The 20,666-nt window shown below is 40.8% G+C and overlaps 1 protein-coding gene across 2 annotated transcripts in view; it reads left to right on the top strand.

Annotated features, from left to right (window-relative positions):
• Positions 1-20,666, top strand: part of LOC117948854 (suppressor of tumorigenicity 7 protein homolog) — a 52,685-nt gene that overhangs the window by 3,283 nt on the left and 28,736 nt on the right. The window contains exon 2 of one of the 2 annotated variants that reach the window (XM_034878778.1): positions 9,391-9,426. The exons of the other annotated variant lie outside the window; for it this stretch is intronic. Coding sequence (XP_034734669.1) covers positions 9,405-9,426 — 22 coding nt within the window. The 5' untranslated portion in view covers positions 9,391-9,404. The remainder of the gene's footprint in view (positions 1-9,390; positions 9,427-20,666) is intronic. 2 annotated transcript variants of the gene reach the window in all.

Genomic DNA, 20,666 nt, shown 5'->3' with positions numbered 1-20,666 from the left:
TTACGATTTAATTTTGAAATAACTTTGATTCTTTTTTTTACTTTTGTCATTTAATTTTACAAGATAACTACATCACAAACGCTCCTACTTTCCTCTGTGAGTTTTATATATAGGCTGAATAAAATATATATATAATATATTTATCGTCAATTGGATTTTTAAATGATCAAATATTCGTATCGGCCTTAAAAATCCTTTATCGGTCGGGCTCTAGCAAAAAAAATCTGTTTGGTACAGCCCATTTGTTTTGTTTTGTCATCAATTCTTGGCAAAAAAATTGTGATTCAAATTTTTCCCCGGATCATGCAGGCCTAGTGAGGAAGACGAAAGCTACAAAAAGATTTCAACATTGTCAGTGTGGGATGGGTCAGTGAAGCTTCTATATAAAGAACATGATCATCCTACAGCTGTGGAAACAAGGAATGGTCTTTCAAAATACACAAATAACCTACGAAAGTATAGGCATACTTTTTTGACATGTCATTGTGCAGTATGACCTGACCTGAGTGTTACAATTCAATCCAAAATCAAGGTGCAGTACAAAAAAATAAAATTAAAGAATATAAAGAAACCCTCTGAGTTAGCTGAAAGATACAGTATGACACACACACACACACACACACACACACACACACACACACAGAGACACAGCACATATTCACCACAAGCCAGATCAGACTGGGCAGGAACCTTTATTTAGAACCTGTGCACTGCTTTGGTAACATGACCTCAGTCAGAAATGTTTGTCCTGCCTTTGACAAGCCAGGCTGCCCTGCCCTGCCTGGAAAATAAAAAAACTTCAAATGAAACTCTGCTTTTTATCCACTCTCTGTCTGCATTCAATCGTCTTTACCCATCTACATCAGAAAGCCTGGATCACCCTTTAGACTTTTGCAGCTTGAAGCACCCAGAGTGGTAATTCAAAGCAAACACTCCAAAGCCCTTGCAGCTGGCTCCCTAATATCTGCCCCGCCATGCCAGTGAGGCCTCTAGCCAAGTGAGTGAACAGTTGAAGAATGCTGTGTAGGCACCCTGACTGTATAGCATGTCAAAGACACTCTGCTGGTTAAGTTCAGTGACTCCTGGTTAAAGTCTGTTTAAATGTATTCCCCTCACTAAATATAAAGCAGTCGTGAAGGATGAGAGCTAAATAAGGATAAGCTTGGAGAGTTAACATGTTAACATGTAACTCTGTTTTTTTTTAATATGTGTAGTGCTATCAGTGGCAAGACAAATGAAAACAATCGGTGCTGTCTACATCGAGTTATCCTCCTGCTTGATTTTGAACCCAACAGGCTTGAACAGGGCAAGTTTTAAACATGTTTTTAAACCTCTAAACATGCTCAAAATGTCATCACCAGTGCCTAGCCATATTCAGTTATTCCTTCCAAGTGAACACAGTGGATTTGACTACAGTAGATGTGACAGAAAGGCATAAAAGCTGTGTTAATCGACTAGTGTGGGCTTCACCAGAAAACAGGAAATAAACAGAGATATGGATTAACATAATTGTTGTGCCTTTCTGTCACATCTACTGCAGTCACATTTGCTGTTAACTTGGAAGGAATACCAGCATATGGGTAGGCACTGGTAATGACATTTTGAGCATGTTTAGAGGTTTAAAAACACGTTTAAAACTTGCCCTGTTTAAGCCTGTTGGGTGCTAACTCTAGCAGGAGGATAACACAATGTAAGCAGCATGATTGTTTTCGTTTTGTCTCGCTATTGACAGCACTACAAATAAAAAACAAACAAAAAAACAGAGCTACATGTTGAAATCTACCTGAGTTCTCCTTTAAGCTTGGCCAAAGTTTAGATGTAGACTGTGCAAAAGGGGCTGTAGCTAAGTAAGTGGAAGATTTCTTATATTTGGTAACATCAGTTTCAGCTGATTGTGTGTTTTTAGTAAATGGAAACAGACCAGCTAATTTGATTTAGTTTTCCTTAAAATGTAATGCCTTGTGAAACAGACCAGCTCAGCAGATGTTAGTTCAAGAAACTAGCCTCTGTCTGCAGGACATTTTGGAAGCAGGACTGCTTCAGCTAAGCAGCTAAGCAGGACTGCTTAGCTTGCCTTGTCTGGACCTATTCAGATTAGTTCCATTCAAAGAAGTTACTGAAGAAGAAGTGACAGCCCACTGCCCCTGTCTCTTAAGTTTCTTTTCTTTGTGCATTCACTTCAGTGGGTTTCTGTCTTTGGAGCCATTTATTGATGGTGCATACACTAATGTAATTCAATTGCTGTTAAAAAAAGCACATTTATACAAAGGACATTTGTTTGAGTTATAATAGTAAAGGTGATCTAGTTTTAGTTTATTGTTCTGGCATTCATATTAAAATGTCTCTGAATCAGACCAGTGGACTGTAATTAATTTGATTTCATTGGTTGTCCATGCATCAGTGGACTAGTAATGGCAGCTCTGGGTGGCTGGTGAAACGCAGTTCCCCATTTTGACCAGTTGGTGTCAGCAGTGGCAGTCCCAGCGTTCCTGACCCAGATAGCTGAATGATGCTGCTGCGTTTGAGTTGTGACCCAGTGGAGGTAATCAAAGCCTCAGCGACTGACCTTTGTGTGGGTCTGGTTCCTCTGAAAGGCAATTGGGAGGGCGGGTGGAAGTTTGGTGATGGTCTGGTTCTCAAAACACTGCCAGTCCCTGCTGTTGTCTGCATGGAGGATGTGGTGGACACAGTTTTATTTATTTATTTATTTATTTATTTATTTACACCAGCTGGCATTGAGTAGCTGTACATTTGTTCTCATCACATCAGTAAATGATTAAGACTTTTCAGACTTAGACAGACTTTATTGTCATTCATCTGCACATTCACGATATACAGTTGAGCAAACTGTAGTTGCAAGGCTCCGAACAAAGAAAAGAAACAGAAGAAAAGTAAAAAGAGAAACAATATATATAAGTATGTGCAATTTAAAAATATTATAAGAAGATTATGACTAGTGAAAATATGCGTAGCAGCAGGATTTATTGCAGTCAAAACAGTGAAATTAACAAGATAAATTTAAAGTACTTAGTGCAAATAGTGTTCACAGTGTCCATGTAAAGTGACTAGGGTCGTGTGTGTGTGTGTGTGTGTGGGGGGGGATTATTGGGAGTTCAGCCGTTTTATGACCTTGGGGATGAAGCTGTTGTGGAACCTGCTTGTTCAGCATTTGAAGCTGGTGAACCTCTTGCCAGAGGGCAGCAGGGAGAGCAGTCTATGGTTGGGGTGGGACGGGTCCTTGTGCAGGCCCCAAACCAGACAGCGATGGCCACCATTTAAATGCTAAATCTGACCACCACCAGCAAATATGCTTCTGACTGGGCGGTTTGTCAACTCTTAACTGAAATGTTTTGGGGGGGAAACCAACCAGCCGAGATTTTTAAGATCCTGACCTTTTCCTAAAATCTCTAAATGCTACACAGGCTGGTGGATTTTAGGAGGTGCAAGACACAAGGCCTAAGGGCTAAATGGCTCTTCTTCTTCCCTTATTCTTTCTTGGAATATGTTCATACGTGGGGCCAGTTATTATCTTTTCTTTAAAATGTCTGTGTGTGATGCTAAAGAGGGCTCCGTCTCTGTAACAAAAGCCAAAGACGGGGTGCGATGTCGGCTAGATAATGACACGCTGGCTAGACAGCAAACCTGAACATGGAACAGTTTGGATCTTTGTGATGTTGTGATCTTTTTGTCTCACCTCTTCTCCTCTCATTATTATCCACTAGTGCAAACATCCAGTCTGGTTGAGTATCTCAGCGGGGTCTTCTCTAAAAGACTGTCCTCCTACTTCCTACCTCCTTTTACCTTCTCCTCCTTTTTCCTCTTGCCAAAGGATGGCCACACTCCGCTCACGTTTATTTTCAGTTGCCTAGCAACCAGGAGGAGATGCTTTTTTTTCAGGGTGGTACTTAGGGATGGAAGCGGGGGTGGGGTAAGGTGTGCATTGTCAAGGAATAAATGTCTCATGAATGCAGTTCCACTGAAGAGAGGGGGTGAAGAGCACTGTTTTAAGGAAAGTATTCATTGAACGACTGCCTTGTTCCGTTACTCGGTGTCTGACTCGATTAGCACCCCCATTCACCTGGGCTTCAACGCTCTTATGTAGGGGCGGGAATCTCTTAGCACCTCACCATTCGATTCTAAACACATAATTGATGCATCTCGATGCAGCAATTTTTTAATGTACATGTACAATTTTTTAATGTACATTTCCATGCGTTATTTAAAAAAATACACATAGATCTGAGTTTGTTAGATTTTGACATATACAGTATTTGTCACGCACAAGTTTTAATTAATTGTTTTGTCTACTGAGGTTTTTATTGTGTTTTCATTCCATGCTTAAGCCTCAAACATGCTTGTTAAAGTCCCCTTCTCACTCAGTGATCCTCCATGTCAGAGGCTCAGTCACGTGTAAAGGTGAAGAATTAGCTTATTAGAACATGAAACATGAGGTGGTCACATGTTATGTGATAAAGGAGATCAACAGCCTTTCTGTGTTTTGCTATTTTATGCATGTCTTATTAGATCATGTGAAAAAATACAAAACTTGATTTACTTTTCCTACAGAACTGAGCAAAGGTTGTTACGGCATGAGTTTTCCTCAGTGAAGCATGTGATGTTATGGCCGAAGATGCATTGACAGGTACTGTAGCAGCAGTACAAACAGAGTAACACATTGTAGAGACTTGTTCAGTGGACCAATAGCTGGATTTTGCACACACAAAAAAATGTCCCATCCCAAGGATTGATTCTGACATATTTCAATGGATCGTATGGGCTAAAACAAAGAATATTAAAATCTGATCCTTTCTTTTTTTGTACTCTCCTGTGTTTTGTCCACTTCAGCCAGCTAGTGTTTTCCTTAATAACAGCCAAATCTGTGCTACGAGCACTTTGTTTCAGTGATTTGTTCACCTAAATGCGGGAAAACATATTTGCTTGCAGTGTGATTGACTCTCGTAGATGTTATCTTAGCCAGGTTCAAAATTAACTGTTTCATCCACCCGCAAAACGGCTAATGAATGTTCTCATTTTACCAGCAACTCAGTAGACTACCTTTGTTCTCTTGGCTGGTGAGTAAAGCAAATTTACCAGCCAATTGCCAGCATTTGGCTGGTAGATGGTGCTAATTTTGAAACCTGCGTCTCCTCTCTCTCAAAAAAGTACAAAACAGTCTGCTGGGCGCTTTTTATTTTTAGCTTGTGCAGACTATGCCATTCGCTGGTTAAAATAAACGTTGCTGGCAGTAGATCAAATCAGTTGTCCTGGAGTAACATTAATTCTGTGAGTAACTTGGACGCCCGGATAGCTCAGTTGGTAGAGCAGGCGCCCACATATAGAGGTTTACTCTTCGACGCAAAGGGCCTGGGTTCGACTCTGACCTGCAGCCCTTTGCTGCATGTAATTATCCCCTCTCTCTCCCCTTTCATATCTTCAGCTGTCCTGTCAAATTAAAGGCTAAAAATGCCCCCCAAAGAAAAATCTTTAAAAAAAATAATCTTTGAGTAACTTGATGGCAGACCAAAATAAACCTTCATTGTTATTGGGTTTGTGTGCTCTGCCAAAGATGTTTTATTAGGGTAAAAGAAGTCTCTCTACAATATTGCCGCAATGTCTGACTCCCATTAATTTCAGAAGCCACATTCTTCCTGTTTATATTGCATCATGTCAATAATTCAGTTTTCTGAATTTAAGATCTTTGGTAACTGATGGAGAATATGTTGCGTTACATGAAGTAGGCCACAGCTTCTATTTCAATTTGTCAGAAACATAGTCTGGGTTTTGCTCAGAAAAGTTGTCTAGCCCGGTGTCAAGTGTCTTTTTATTTTTCAGTAAAGTCGGCTTTACTGAAATGTTTCCCCGGCTTGGGCCAGTCCCAGACTGATAGCAGCATCAATGTCGAGCCCGATAGTTTTGGTGAAAACAAAATGATGGATAGAATCGCAAAACTTCAAAATTAAACAACACCACAGGGCCATCGGTAATAACACTAATAGTTAAAGGTGCTCTAAGCAATGTTTGGTGATGGCACTTCTTGTTGATGTTCAAAATATATATACTGTGTGTGTGTGTGTGTGTGTGTGTATATGTGTATATATGTATATGTGTATATGTATATATATATATATATATATATATATAAAACTAATATTAAAGAATTTTCATCAGGGCCTAAAAAACTTAATGGGGGACGTCTATAATTTATCCATTTGAAATATTCTGTCGGACAAACATTTTTTGCAGTGTAGCGCGAGTAGAGAAGGGGTCTCTCGGCTGTGCTAGAAGGACAAAGATGTGGGGAGACGAGGAGGAGGAGGAGGCCGGCCGGGTATGAGAGACAAAAGAACTGAGGCCTCCGTCCGTACACGCTCCTCTATTCAGCAGCTGAGTAATCCACATGCTCGCTGGGTTCACCCCATTCTCAGTGGGGGGCCACAAGGACGTCCGTCTGACCTCCCTTTCTATTAGGTTAGCAGTCTGTTGGAGAGACTCACCACTGTACCCATTCATATGCTCAAAGCAGGCCCAGTGTTTGCTACCGCTGCACAGTTATTGGGTCATCCGTGCACTTTACTACATTAAAAGGCTCCATACTCCAGTCTTCATCCAAGTTTTACAATATGCATCAATAATGTGACTTATCACTCGCAGCATGTTTCCTGCACGCTCATGAGGGCGTCCATGCATCCTGAACGAGGCAGCAAAAACTTTTAGTCATTTAGACTTAGAGCTCTGAAAAAGGTTCACATGTCTACAGCGACCGTGCTACATGCCTCTATTTATTTGCAGATATATAGCTGGGATGATTATTTGATTCAAATTTTTTTTTTTTTTAATTTTTGGGGGCTTTTCCCTATATTGTGTAGTGACCGTGGATAGACAGGAAAGAGGGAACGATACGGGGGAAAACACTCAGCGAAGGGCAGCAGGTTGGACTCGAACCAGTGCCACTACAGGACTCAGCCTACATGGGGCTCGTGCTTACTGAGTGAGCTAGAGGCCACCGATTATTCGATTATTAGTGTGGCTTAGTCGATGCACAGGAAAAAAATCAATTATTGATACGTTTTAGTACGTTTTTAGGCAAGAATTAGAAATACTCTCTGGTCTCAGCTTCTTTGGGTTGGTCTCAAAATCTCATAAATTGAATATCTTGTGATGTTAAGACTGCTAGCCAAAAAAGTAAGGAAGCACATTGAAGACATTAAAGCCCTACATACTAGTTTAATCAATATAAGTGTAGTACAACGCATTATGAGTGCTACGATAAAATATCGTCCGTCCCTTTCCGCTGTCTATTTTGCGAGGACACCGTTGCTTCATCTGGGGCTTAGGATGGTTGTGATTGGTTTAAAGAAATACAAACAAACCAGAGGGCTGTGTACACTGCAAGCCTTCAAAGAGATGAATGACGGCACCATAAGTGTTTTACTTCTAGTTGATGTTTATATGCTTGTTCACTCTGAAGTTTATCGCAGTGCAGATAGCTCAGTTGCAAAATGGCAATACAAATATATTTTGTATTTGAAACTTTGCATATTCCATCCAAACAACATTCAATTTCTTGGTTTCTACTTCAACTTCATTTAAATTTAGGCGCACTTGGTCAGAAATGGCGTCCCTAATTATTTTGGGTGGATATTTTGATTTGCAGTTGGCGGAGGAGGTCATAGAAGTGATGAAAACAATTTTGCTGTCTGGAACATGCAGATACAAGAGCATGTCACTTACTCTATAATTCTGTATGCGTCACATGGATGGAAACATTGAAATGCCCCACAGTATTTAAATGTCACCATGTGAGACACTGTTTTTACGGTACCAGTCAAAAGTTTGGACAGGTTTCACTGTTTCCTGGAACTGTATGTATCAGTTTAGTCATTTTAAAACAAGGATTTTTAATTATTTATTGTTCTCTTATTTAGTAAATGCCTGTATTATCGTTGAATGGAATTGAAAAACAGCTGTGTGTGTGTGTGTGTGTGTGTGTGTGTGTGTGTGTGTGTGTGTGTGTGTGTGTGTGTGTGTGTGTGTGTGTGTGTGTGTGTGTGTGTGTGTGTGTGTGTGTGTGTGTGGGTGTGTGGGGGGGTGTGTGTGGGTGGGTGTGTGTTTCTGTGTTTTAACAGCAGGTAAACGCACAGCAGCCTCCAGTGCTCTGCTACATACTTCAATTTCAATTTGGTAAACAGACAGACTGCAGCCCCCTTCCCCCCCCTCCTTGCTCCTTCCAGTGTGTGTGTGTTTGTGTGTGTGTGTGTGTCGTTGTATCCCGGTGGGCTCAGTTTTTGTAGCTCCAAAGTAGACAAACCATTTTGATTGGCCTGCTTCACACTCTATTTCTCCCCAGCCCCAGCTGCCTACCTCCTCCCCCTCTGTATATCTTTTTCTGCCCCCCCACTCTCCGTCATGCCCTCCTTCTGTCTCTTTTTCATTCATTCCCTCTTTTTTACCACCTTTGTTTTCACCTCCTTGTTTCTTCCCTTAGCATCCATTCCCCTTTCACACATCTTTCCAGTTTTCCTGCCCTCCTTCCTTTATTTACCTCTTTGCTGCTGCCCTTCCATCCTCTCCTTCTCTACTCTCGCACTCCCCTTTTTCTATCCTCCCCTCCCTTTTTCTCCTGTTTCTTTCCCCTTCTCCCTTCTTGCCTCCCTCCCTCCCTCTCTCTCTCTCCATCTGGCAGCAGTAGTCAGTCTTTTTACAGCTGTCCCTCTCCCCCTCTCTTCTGACGTCACTCTCTGTTTGCATAGCTATTGTCATATAGCGGAGCTGCAGCGGCAGAAGCTCTTCACCACATTTTTAGTTTTTCAACCCCTCTTCTCTCTCCCCTCTTCCCAGGAAATACCTCTCTCTCTCTCTCCCTCTCTATCTCTCTCTCCCTCTCTGTCTCTCTGTCAGTAAATACTAATACTACAGTGGAATGAGAAGTGACGGAGAGGCGAGGATGAGAAGGAGGATATAGACTGCAGAGAGAGGAGCAATGCAATAGCTAGCTACAACCACATCTCTGTGTCTGGATTTGACCACAGTTTGCCTTGGCTGTGAAGGATTTCTGCGTGATTTTATTTGATATTTATCAATTCATTGTTTTAATTTTTCCACAAGTCCTCTGTTTTTTCTGCGGCCGGACTAACTGAGCGCGTGGAGGAGGGCTTTTAAATTCACGATAGCAGATAGCGGCGTTGGGGCAACTGGCCGTCTGGGAGGCAGCGACGGCCGGCTGGCTGCTTTGTGTTGCTTTGATGACCCCCGCTGTGTAGCTGCCTGCTCATCAACCTCCCCCCCTCTCTCTCGCTCTCTCCTCTCTCACCCTCCCCTTTCTTTCTCCTCTCTTTCCTCCTTCACCTCCTCCTCCTCCTCCTCCTCCTCCTCCTGCTCTCTCCATCACAGCTCCCGGCCCAGCCATGTTCGGCACAGAGTCCTCATGTAAGTACCACCAACATCCTCCCGCCTCCTCTGTTGTTGTCCATGTTTTATGTATCGTTTATGTTTATGTGTGTTTCATCAGAGGGAAAGGAGGAGAAGGAAATGGCTAGGTTTCTTCTATTCCTGCATCCCTCCTCTCTTCTTCCTGTTTTGCCTCCATGGTCGCTGGTGGCAGATTGCATGGGGAGAAATCTGGGACCTACCATTTTAGCACGGAGGGTCGGCACTACAAGCTAGCTGGTCACGCTGAGCTTACCGCCTGCCTTGCATTCTCTCACTTTTAGCCGTGCTGTGTGTCGGTGTGTATGCAATCTCCTGTCTGTATGTATTTCACTCCTCTTGAGTGTAATGGCGTGCCGGTTGAATGCTGTTGTTTAAGCGTGTTTTTCTGCGTGTTTGCGTGTGTGTGTGTTCTGAGCAGGGCATGTCAGAAGATGGATGCTTTCGCCTGAGTTGTATCGTTTCCAGAAGTATCAGCCTCCCCTTTCTTCTTTCTCCAGCTCAGTCAGATTGCTGTAAGGTGTAAGCGTAGCATTTTCCATCCACGGATGCTAGCATAGCATACTGCTGTTGTGTATGTATGTGTGCACATGTGGGTCTTTTGGCAATGTGCAGCTCCTAACCTCCCCCCAGAAGAGTCAGTGTTGATCTGTAGGTTGACCTTCTCAAGAAAAACCTTTAACTTTAATCAATGATGCCTAAGTTCTCCTTGTGCTCAATGCTTCAAGTAAATCCAAGCTGATCTAATTGATTCTTTCATGGCTGCACAGTCGGAGCCAAAAGTAACTTATTTTTTGACGCCAGACCAGAGCTAGCCTACGTATCGGCTGCATCCCAGACTGTGGTGTGTTAGCATCTGGCTGGTCCTGTGATGGAAAGCTGTCATGCGCCACTTGGCCTCTGGGCAGTAATCTTTGTTTATGAAATGTACAGCTAATTGGATGACACTGTGGAGTATTCATGTGCAGTCTGGTACAGATCACATCTTTCATTTCCCCAAAACCTGGCTGAGGTTGTCTTGTCCTTGAGGTCTGAGGTTCTGAATTCTGGCCAGAATCTGAGGTCATTTGAGGGTCAAACATAAAGCTTTCACTATGTCCGTTTTTTTAGCTTTCTTGGTCCGTTTAAAAGATTATCAAGTAGACATTATAATTAGAGCTGGGCAATATATGCATAATGTATAGATATCGTGATATGAGACTAGATTTTTAGATATCGTACTGTAATATAGCATGAGCGTTGTCTTTTCCTGGTTTTAAAGGCTGCACTACAGTAAAATTGTGTAATTTTCTGAACATACCAGACTGTTGTAACTGTTCTGTAATTGCCTTTAACCACTTAGTCATTATATCCACATTACTGAAGATTATTTGTCAAAAATCTCACTGTGTTAATATTTTGTGAAAGCACCAACAGTTAATACTACAGTATCATTGCTGCATCGATATCGAGGTCTTCGGTCAAAAATATTGTGATATTTGATTTTCTCCATATCACCCAACCCTAATTATAATGCCAACTTTTGGAAAGATCCTTACTTTTGACATGAGTGTTTAATTGTAGAGATTTTGTTATGTTATAAGTTGTCTCTCCTTAGTAATCAAAGAAGAAATGATACAAATTAGACGGTAAGTGTGTGGGGAGAGCTCTCCCAAATTTATTTTCATGCTTAAATTTGCTTAGATGTTTAAAACATCAGTTTTAGCCACACTTGATATTAGATATATAAGAAGATGGATTACCATAATAAAAGACATAGGAATAATAAGAAAGTAGCTTATTAATTCATGCAATAAAAAAGATCTAAAATTGAAGTGGAAGAGTAGAGCCCATTCTCTTTATGTTTCACCTACAAATCACCTGCCGTAATTTCTACATGTGTGAAGTTCATAGACGTATAGCTGTCAATGGCCACATCAGCAATCAGCTGTTTGGTGGTTTGTATCGACCACCCTGCTGCTGGTAAACTGCTCTCCCGTGTTGGCATTTTGGTGTATGTTTCTCCATTTTGTCACTTGTGTAGTCTGACACAGGTATTAGTGTTGGGTGATATGACCAAAAATGTGTATCATGGTATTTTTTCTTGATATACCTCGATATTTTCTTCCTTTCGCTTGACTGTGTAGGTTTATAATGGCTTATTCTACTGTCAGGAGTACATCGAGTTAAAAAAAACATTTCAATGTCATCATGATTACTAATTACTTTAATCACTACAGGGTTTGTTTGGCTCCACAACATTATACAATAATGTTATAAGAAGGGGAATGCACGAAACCAATACAGAATCAAAACTATTTTTCTTGTGCAGACTCCAAAGTAGTAAAAAACTCAAATACACATACTGAACATCCCGACAACTTTAACATTGCTTTCTTTTCAAAACAAAGTAGTTGTAACTTAAGATAGTAGTATAAAAATATAACTTTACCTTGGGTAACGTTATGTTGTTGTAGAAAAGTGAGCGACTGAACATAGCTGCGCTGTCAGCTTGCTGCAGTGGTGTTTCAGCGAGGCAAGACATGTTAAACCCAGTGTTTTAATCATTGCTCTGAACCCATCTTTCTTGGTGGTCTGTAGTTGGTGGATTGTTATTGCGTTTATTATGATGCATGCTTGAGGTGACAGGTCTTAACATTAGCACGCCAAGTAAAGTTAGGAATGATCATTAACATTGGTGCAACCGGCAACAACGGTGGCTAAATAATGTTGGATTTAAAAAAACAACAACAGACGGCTCCTCTCTTGAACACACATTATTCAGCTGCCTCTCTGGTCTTTCTTTATCTTCTATCTGTCTTCTCTGTTCTTGAATGTGCAGTAGCGACCAGAGCTTCTCGCAGCTTAGTTACCTTTAGCCTGGCTCTTCCCTCCTACATACTGTACCTCGGCTCAATATTCATTTCCCTTCAGTATTCCGTCTTGGTTTGCAGTATATTCTTGGGTTTTCTCCGGCTAAGTCTTAACCGGTCCAATCAGCGAACAGAGGAAGTGGCTGAGAACGATGACGTTAAGGCAGTGCGCTAGAGTTGTAGTTCCGTAATGGCGGCGGACAAAGATAATAATACCTCATTATTTGAAGCTCTGGCCACGTTTACCATAAAAATCCGACATGACATTATAGATATGAAAGAAAATCTGGAAAATAATAATATTTAACCTTTAAAGATTGTTGTCCTGCATCTTCTGACTTAACTTATCTGTTTTTTTTTGTTTAGCATTACAAACATTTAGACTATTAGCGGATGTAATACCAGCTAATGCTTCTCTGTGTTGCCAGATCTTGCAAGAGTTTGTTGCTGAGACTGAAACAGGTCTGAAACAAAGTGAATTTTCTCCTGATTTAACCTTGTCAAAATCATTACGAGATATGTGGCCTGTGAAGAATGGGTCCAAAATTTACTTTGGTGACTTTAGGGCAAAAGAATCGCTTATAATCTGTGTTCATTTTCACTTCTCCAATTGGAATCAACACACTTAGGACCGTCCGCTAGTCTCCCTCAGTGGCAAAGCCCGTGTGACGCGTACCCCAGGTAAGCCAACACTGGTCTCATGTATATCCAGATCAAGAGTAACAAAAACCTGGCAAGTGCTCACATCCTTGGTGGGAGTTCAAACTGCTGCTCAGCCTCACTCTAGCAGCGCTTTAGAAAGCCTAATGGAACCATCTAAACAGCTATAATGTGAAAGTCTTTATATATTTGCTTGTGTCATAATGTCCTGAAATAAGCCGTCACTACATTAATTTTAGACATTAAAGTAATTACTGTGAATGGTGGAGGAAATAATGGCTGGCTCTTTCAACCTCTCTGCATTTGACATTGCGATTCAGTGTTCAGGTTTGGTGGGAAATGTGCCAAATTGCTTTCTGGCACAAAACAGCGAAGACGCTGTTCTACCCCTTCTCATTCTGGCAGATGGTGGAGGAAGGAAAAGCCAGAAAAATCACTTCCAACGTGTTTACCCACTTCAGTGCAGTGGAAGATAAAACAAATCCTATATGTTTACTCTTGTTATCAAAATGTATTCTACAATACAAATAGGACAGTTTAATGTACACTTCAGCTACAAAATATCCTTAAATACTTAAATACCTTCTGTTTTTAACGGTTTTAACGGAATTAAACCTTACTTAAAAACAGTAGGACAAATCAGAATCAGTATCAGCTTTATCTGCCAGGTATGAGGACACATACGAGGAATTTTGCTTTGGATCATCATTGCTCACAATGCGCTTACTCAAACAAAACAAACAGTATATACACACTATAAACAGAAACAATACAGACAGGTTGAGGCAAAGTATGCAGGAGTCAATTATGATAGTTATTTTAATTATGGAGCATAGTGCAAAGGGTGCTGGAATAAATAGTATTGTTATTATATAAGTATTATATTACAACATGAACAGCTCTAAAATAGAGAATGAGAATGATGAATAAATAATAAGTGGAACCAGTAAAGCGGTGCTGATTAGAGACAGTGTTGCTGGGTTATTTCACAGGAATTGAACCTGGCAATGTGAGTAAGAAGTCAGCTGCTCATCAGAGTGATGGCCTGTGGGTAGAAACTGTTCCTGAGTCTGTTGGTTTTGGCGTACAGTGCTCTGCAGCCAGAGGGGACGAGCTGGAACAGGTTGTGTACGTGGTGAGATGGGTCTGTATTGTCCGTTTTTTTGACTCTGGAAGTGTGTAAGTCATGAACGGAGGGCAGTTTGGCACCAGTGATCATCAAATGTAAGAAAAGAAATATGTCGTACTTGCCAATTGATGTAAAAGTCCAAAAAACGCACCATACTGACTCCAACGTGAGCAGAAACATCATCCACGCAACAATCAAAACGTGGCTAAATGCAGTTACCACACACACATTTTGGGATATTTCACCTCATCAGCTGACACATCCCTGCCCCCATCTCTTATTTCAACAAGCCAATCTATCACAGGTGTGCGTAAATGGCGACTGCATTCTATCTTGTCGACTCTCCTTTGGCCTGTGTGTTAGAGGATGTTACAAGAAAGGAATTCATGATTCAGTAGATGAACAATAAATCGACACTTTATCAAAATGGAGGTCAGTACTTGCAGTTTCCTGGGTGCTATGAGGTTTTTATTCCTGTCTGAAGCAGTATTGATTTTTTCTTTCAAAGTAATTTCAACTTTATCATTAGTACACAATTCACAGTGACAGAAAGTGAGAGAGAGGGGAAGTGAAAACCTCAGGTTGGATTCAAACCAGTGACTTGTAGTTAAATGAAATGTGCTTTAGCCCATTAGTTCTGCAGCCTTGGGGCTATTGATTATCTGATGTCAAATTGTCTTAGAGGAACAGAGATCTTTTTCTCATTGATGGGAGCTGAAGGGGGCAACCAGTGACCTACGGAACCACTCATTGTCCGTATTACTATAAGTTTAATACGTTCTTAGATGCTTAGGTAGGTGGTGAGGGGGAGTGCATTGGGGTTTGTGAACTATCCTTTGCTGGCACGGGGGTGGGGTGATATTCTAGGGTTGACAATTGATGCTTTAACAAAATATCTTCACACTTGGATTTTAGATCTATAATCATCACTAATGTGGACATAATGTCTAAGTGGTTAAAGGCAAATAATAGAGCAGCTAGAACAGTCTGGTTCAGAAAACACCTTTAGATCTTAATGTAATGCAGCCTCTAAAACCAGTAAAAGACAACACTTAGGCCATATTACAACTTTACGATATAAAAAAATCTTAGACGATATTGATATAGTATCCATATATTGCCCAGTTCTTCCACAGATTGTGTTATATGCACACATTGGATATTTCTTATGCAGGGAGCATGCATAGTAGCAGGGCTGAACAAATCAAAATATTCAGATCCAGCCCTAATTGTAAGCAGTCCACACGTCATCAAGCACTACACAGCCGGTTGATAAGGTTAGTGGCGGAGGGGAAAACAACAACGTCCTTGTGGAGTGAGGTTTTGGTCCTGATGGACCTCAGCCTCCTGCCAGAGGGGAATGGCTTGAAGAGTTTGTGGCCGGGTCGGGAAGGGTCAGCCACAATCTTTCCAGCATGCTTCAGAGTCCTGGTGGCGTAAAGGTCCTGGGGCGTCGGCAGATTGATGCCAATCACCTTCTCAACAGACCGAATGACACGCTGCAGTCTGCCCTTGTCCTTGGCTGTGCTAGCAGCGTACCAGATGGTTAGGGAGGATGTGAGGATGGACTCGACGATGGCCGTGTAGAAGTGCACCATCATTGTCTTTGGCAGGTTGAATTTCTTCAGCTGTCGTAGGAAGTACATCCTCTGTTGTGCTTTCTTGACGAGGGAGCTGATGTTGGCTGGTGGTTATGCTGGTTTGCCTTTCTGTGTTCCTGACATCAGAAGGATTATATCAGTTACATCATTGTGAATGGGAAATCATCTGGTGTCAGCATATTCACTGTTTGGACCCTAAGTAATCTCTAACATAACATGTGTGATGCAGTGGAATTTCAAACTCAATCAGGATTTTGAAAGTCTTGTTTAATGTTCCTGTTCCCCCAGCCTAAAATATGGTGACACTTGTCCACATACTCTGGTGGAAACCTAAACACTACACTAACCAGGCTATTTCTGTGTAAGATTATTGATAGATTGCCAACAGTGTGCCTGCTGAGAAGGATACGTGCAGGGAAATGCAATTGGCAAATGGAGGTATGTTTGATTGTGGGAGGATATCTGATGGCCATACCTTATATCGCTCATATGTCGCCAACGTTGTACATTGCTATTTCATCAGTACAGTTGCTGAGTGTGTGTTGTGTTTGTTTGTTGCCCCGTCTGGGCCCATGAGCAGAATAAGGTGCTTCCTGAAAACGGCCATTTGATGAAAGCCATACAGCACTCTGATGGCAATCAGTTGTCTCTGTTGCTATGGTAACCCCCGTAAAAAACAGCAAAACGGCAGAGTGATCAGGTTTCTGTGGTAACTGCTGACTTTTGCTATTTTTGTCTTTTGAGCTCATCGTGGCTGGAACTTGACCGAGCCAAAAAGGAGGCTTATTTTAGATAAAATATTGTCATTAAGGACTTTATCTTATATCCAATGAAAGAGACTCTAATGTACTCTCACAGATTATGACTTCTGACCTTAAAACTCATGCAACAGATGCACAATCTGAAAACATCTTTCTATAAAGCTTGTACACTCAGTTTAGCATCCTGATTGACGGCTCCCGATCCTAAAGACTTAAAGACTCTTGGTGCTAAATGGCGTGTTATTGGAAAGTGTTAGCCAACGCATTGTTTATGCAAAGATTTCTATTTATTATCAATTTAGAAAAATTGTTAAAAATTGTTTTATTTTGAGGCATGACTACAGCATACATTACCATTTGCCTTTTATTAAGTAATGATATGATTTCAGTGTAACTTAACTTTCATTGTAAGATTCAGTGTAACCTTAAATTAAAATATACTTCAGTTACTATTACTTTAGTCAACCACCTCAAGAAAATGATTAGGACTGTTTATCGGCTGCATTTTTTATTATTATTTCTACCAAAAGGCTTTCTTAAGCCATCAGCGTTGTTTGTCACTGTAAAAAGAGTAGAGCCTCATAGGGCTCAATTTGTATTTATTTTAATGAATTTACTTGTTTCATTTTTTATCATTAAAGTGCTCAAATTGTGTTTTACCCTTTTTCCCTTCCCTTTATTCTGCTCTATATATCTTTTTTGTGCACCTTATAAGTGAAAATGCCAAAAGTCCACCCCAAAGGGACTTAGCACCTCCATCAGAAAACACTGTTCACAGACGGCAACAAACAGCTCTATTGTAGTCCAGCCTTTACATCTGTGTTTGGTGTTTTAAGCCCCCAATGTCTCCTTCCAGGCAGCGCTGCCTAGTAGGCACTAGGATTATGCAATGGTTAGGGTTAGGTGCCTTGAAGTCAACCCGGTGACCATACACTTGTCACTTTGTAACACACGTTATAATACTTGCCTCGCTGCTAGCGTGGCACCACCTCATACTCTGCTTCTGACTGGCTAGTAGTCCTTACCTAGCTACTGTGCATGTGCGACTTCTAACAAAGACAGAACAGAAGTGGGATGTCTCACTCGGTAGCTAAAACAGAGAGCTCACCACACAGGATGAAAACAACAGGGCTATTTGAAAATTAAACTATGTAAACCCATTCTGTTAAAACCTCTAAATACAGTTATGAACCTGAAGATGAGCATATTATGTTCACTTTAACTTTAGCTGTCTCCATGAAGCTCCCTTAACTCTGGACGCAGTAAGGAAACCAGAACGAGCTAACTTTTATGTTAAAACTATTTCCCATCCTTCTGATTTCCAGCCGCACCCTGTCACTCCCCCCTGTGCGTTACTTGGTAAGTAGCGTTAGCTCACAATGCCTTGTGTGTCTCATTCCCCGTAAAGTGTTGTTCCTCAGACATGACAAGTGGGAGATTAGCTAACGTTAGCCAACCTATTTATAAAAACATCACATTTGAATTCGAATAGTATTGATTTCATTTTAAAATTTGAATTATATTTGATTTTTTGAATTTGTTCCAACAGCCCTACAGTGCTGTAGGATTAAGTCAACCACCGGGTGTTTAGACATGATCTCAACTATTCAATAGAAAAGTCTGGAAACGTTTTACATCATCTAAAGTCATTTTACTGGCATTCAAAATCTCCATATATGGATCTAAGGCTGGTTGTGAAACTACTCAGCAAACAGGACCAGCTCTCAGGCCATTTGCTGCTGCCATCCATAACTTCAGCGGCCCACAGCCCGTGCCAACAGTAACAGAGCTCAGACTCTTGAGTTTTAATGATCCGAGGCTTGGCCAAAACCAGGGGAGGTGAGGTCATTCTGTTGCTCTTGAATTCAAGCTCTGCACGCTCACCCCACTTGCTATGTATAGTGCCATACAGTAAATCTTTGAGCATACTATTTTTCTTCTTTTTGGCACTCCACATATTAAGCATTGGACAACCGATTTTGGGATTTCAGTGGCGTTAAATTCCACCAGGGCCACAAATAACAAACATTCACTCTCGCTCATATTCAGTGTGCCACTTTAGCTCAAATTAAATGTCATTATGTATGTCGTCTTTAACCTTCTGGATCCTTTTAATTAAATATTTTTTCTTCATTTGATTTCTTTGTAATTGTTTGGCATTTGGCATGTTCAAATGTAATAAATTAAAACATATAAAATGTAGAAATTGTAAATAGTGCAACCATTTTTTTTGGGCACAGTCAGAATATTAGTATTGGCATTCATAAACACAAGAGTACTTGAGCTTATTGAGTTGAGATTCATGCCTGGTAGCTGTAAAATCCCTGCTTGTCTGAATGATATTATTCCCTACTAACATAGTAAGTAATAGGCCTGACAGTAGCATCGATTAAAGATTAGGGAACTCAATGCGAACAGTTACATAAACCAACATAGTCCAGTGGACTGTTGTCGATTAGTCCGATAAGTTGGACCCTCTGCTGTGGATGGACGAGGTGAGGAATGAAAACATGTCCGTCCTTGGCATACTCCCTCAGCCGTAATCATTATTTGTGCTTGGCTACTGATGAGTGAGAGGGAGTTTTTGGGTAGCTTGCAGAACTAGTTTGAATAGATATAACACTCAGGGCTGTGTGGTATGGACAAAATATTATTTGGCTGATTACACTCCTGTCTGCTTGGAAAGCATTTAACGGTGGATTTAAGTGGCCGACCACTATGCTGGAGTTGTTAAAAAAGGACAACTTGTGATTTGGAAACCTCTTTTTCCATGATGAAACAAAGAAAACGTCTACTTTCTCAGTTGTGTGATTGTATTTAAATTATAGGTCTTCTAGAAAAGGAGGAATATATTATGGCCATAGTTTGACACGTCTTTACTGTTCTTTTCAATCATATCTTCATGTTGGTGGTTGCACTCTTCAAGCACGGCCGTTCAGCTGTTACTGTAGCAGCTGTACGTCTGTCTGTTTGATTTCTAGTGCAGTTTTAAGTGTAAACACCTGGATTTAACACATGTTGGGATAAACTCACATTTGACAGCCCAGTAATAACCAGCCTCACTATAATGGGCTGCTAGATATGAGGAAAATATGCTACAACAGTGTTGAATATCATGATAAGGATATTACTTGCTCTAAAAAACAAAACCTATCGAAGTGTACTCTAGTTCTACATTTTTGCTGCTTTCAGTATTCTGCTAAAATACAACAACTTGCTTGTTGATTTTAAAACCAATGAAAGGAAATCATTTCTAAAATCCTTTTTTTGACAAATTGAACATTGAATTCAATATAACAGGCGTCACGACAAAAAGATGGTTTTCTGTTTATATTTCTCACAAAAAAGAAAATCAAAGTGTCTTTTGCAATATGTCGCAACCTTTTGCAATATATTTATTGCACCAGTTGATATTGCAATTACGATTAAAACTAAACAACATTGTCTTACTATTATTTGGTATTCTTGAGCTTGAGCTTCTTCGTGCATCTTCAAGGAAGCAAAGTGATAATTGCATCAGTTCAGTGGCAACCCGTAAAGGAAATCACTGCGTTTGTCATCATCATGTTCAAACGTCAACATAGAAACTCCAGCTAACCTTGTTAGCCATTTAATTTCCCTAGGCTCTCCTCCATCCTTCTTTTCTAGTAACTCAGCGAGCTGAAGAAAGAAAGAAAAGGCTTTGTGACCAGAAGGTTACTGGATTTAATCATTGGATCAAGAGGGAAATCCTGTGTCCGGTAGGGAATATGATAATATTTCACCTTCCCCTAACAACTGCTGCTGAGGGGCTCTAGGGCAAGGCACTTAACTCCCATTTACTCCATTAAAGCTCATCAGTGGCCATCTGGAAGTCTGGAGTGATAACAGGCTGATGCTAGGAGAAAATCCAAGTGTCCAAAAATCTGTTTCTTAACAAAACAGAATGCTATTTCTATAAAGCTTTCTAAATGAATAAAAACTATTTCCATTACAAAAATCTCAGGACTGAAGGACTGCTCCTTGACTATCTGTAAATCTGCACAGAGGACACTCCTTCATCCATTCTGCTGTAGGGTCATTTAGGGGTTGTCATGGTTACCTCTCCCCTTCATTAAAATACATGTTATTGATTGGCTGGATTCAACTCCTATCCACAGACCCCCTCCTGTATTTATTCTGCTGAGTTACTAGAGAGAAAACCGGACAAAGCTGGTTTACAATTGCGTTGGCTTGCTGTCACTCACAGAGAGCAGCT

Source organism: Etheostoma cragini, chromosome 8, assembly GCF_013103735.1.
Source record: "Etheostoma cragini isolate CJK2018 chromosome 8, CSU_Ecrag_1.0, whole genome shotgun sequence".
Taxonomy (NCBI): Eukaryota; Metazoa; Chordata; class Actinopteri; order Perciformes; family Percidae; genus Etheostoma; species Etheostoma cragini.
The sequence above is the reverse complement of the archived record's forward strand: the minus strand, read 5'-3'. Positions and strand labels throughout refer to the sequence as shown.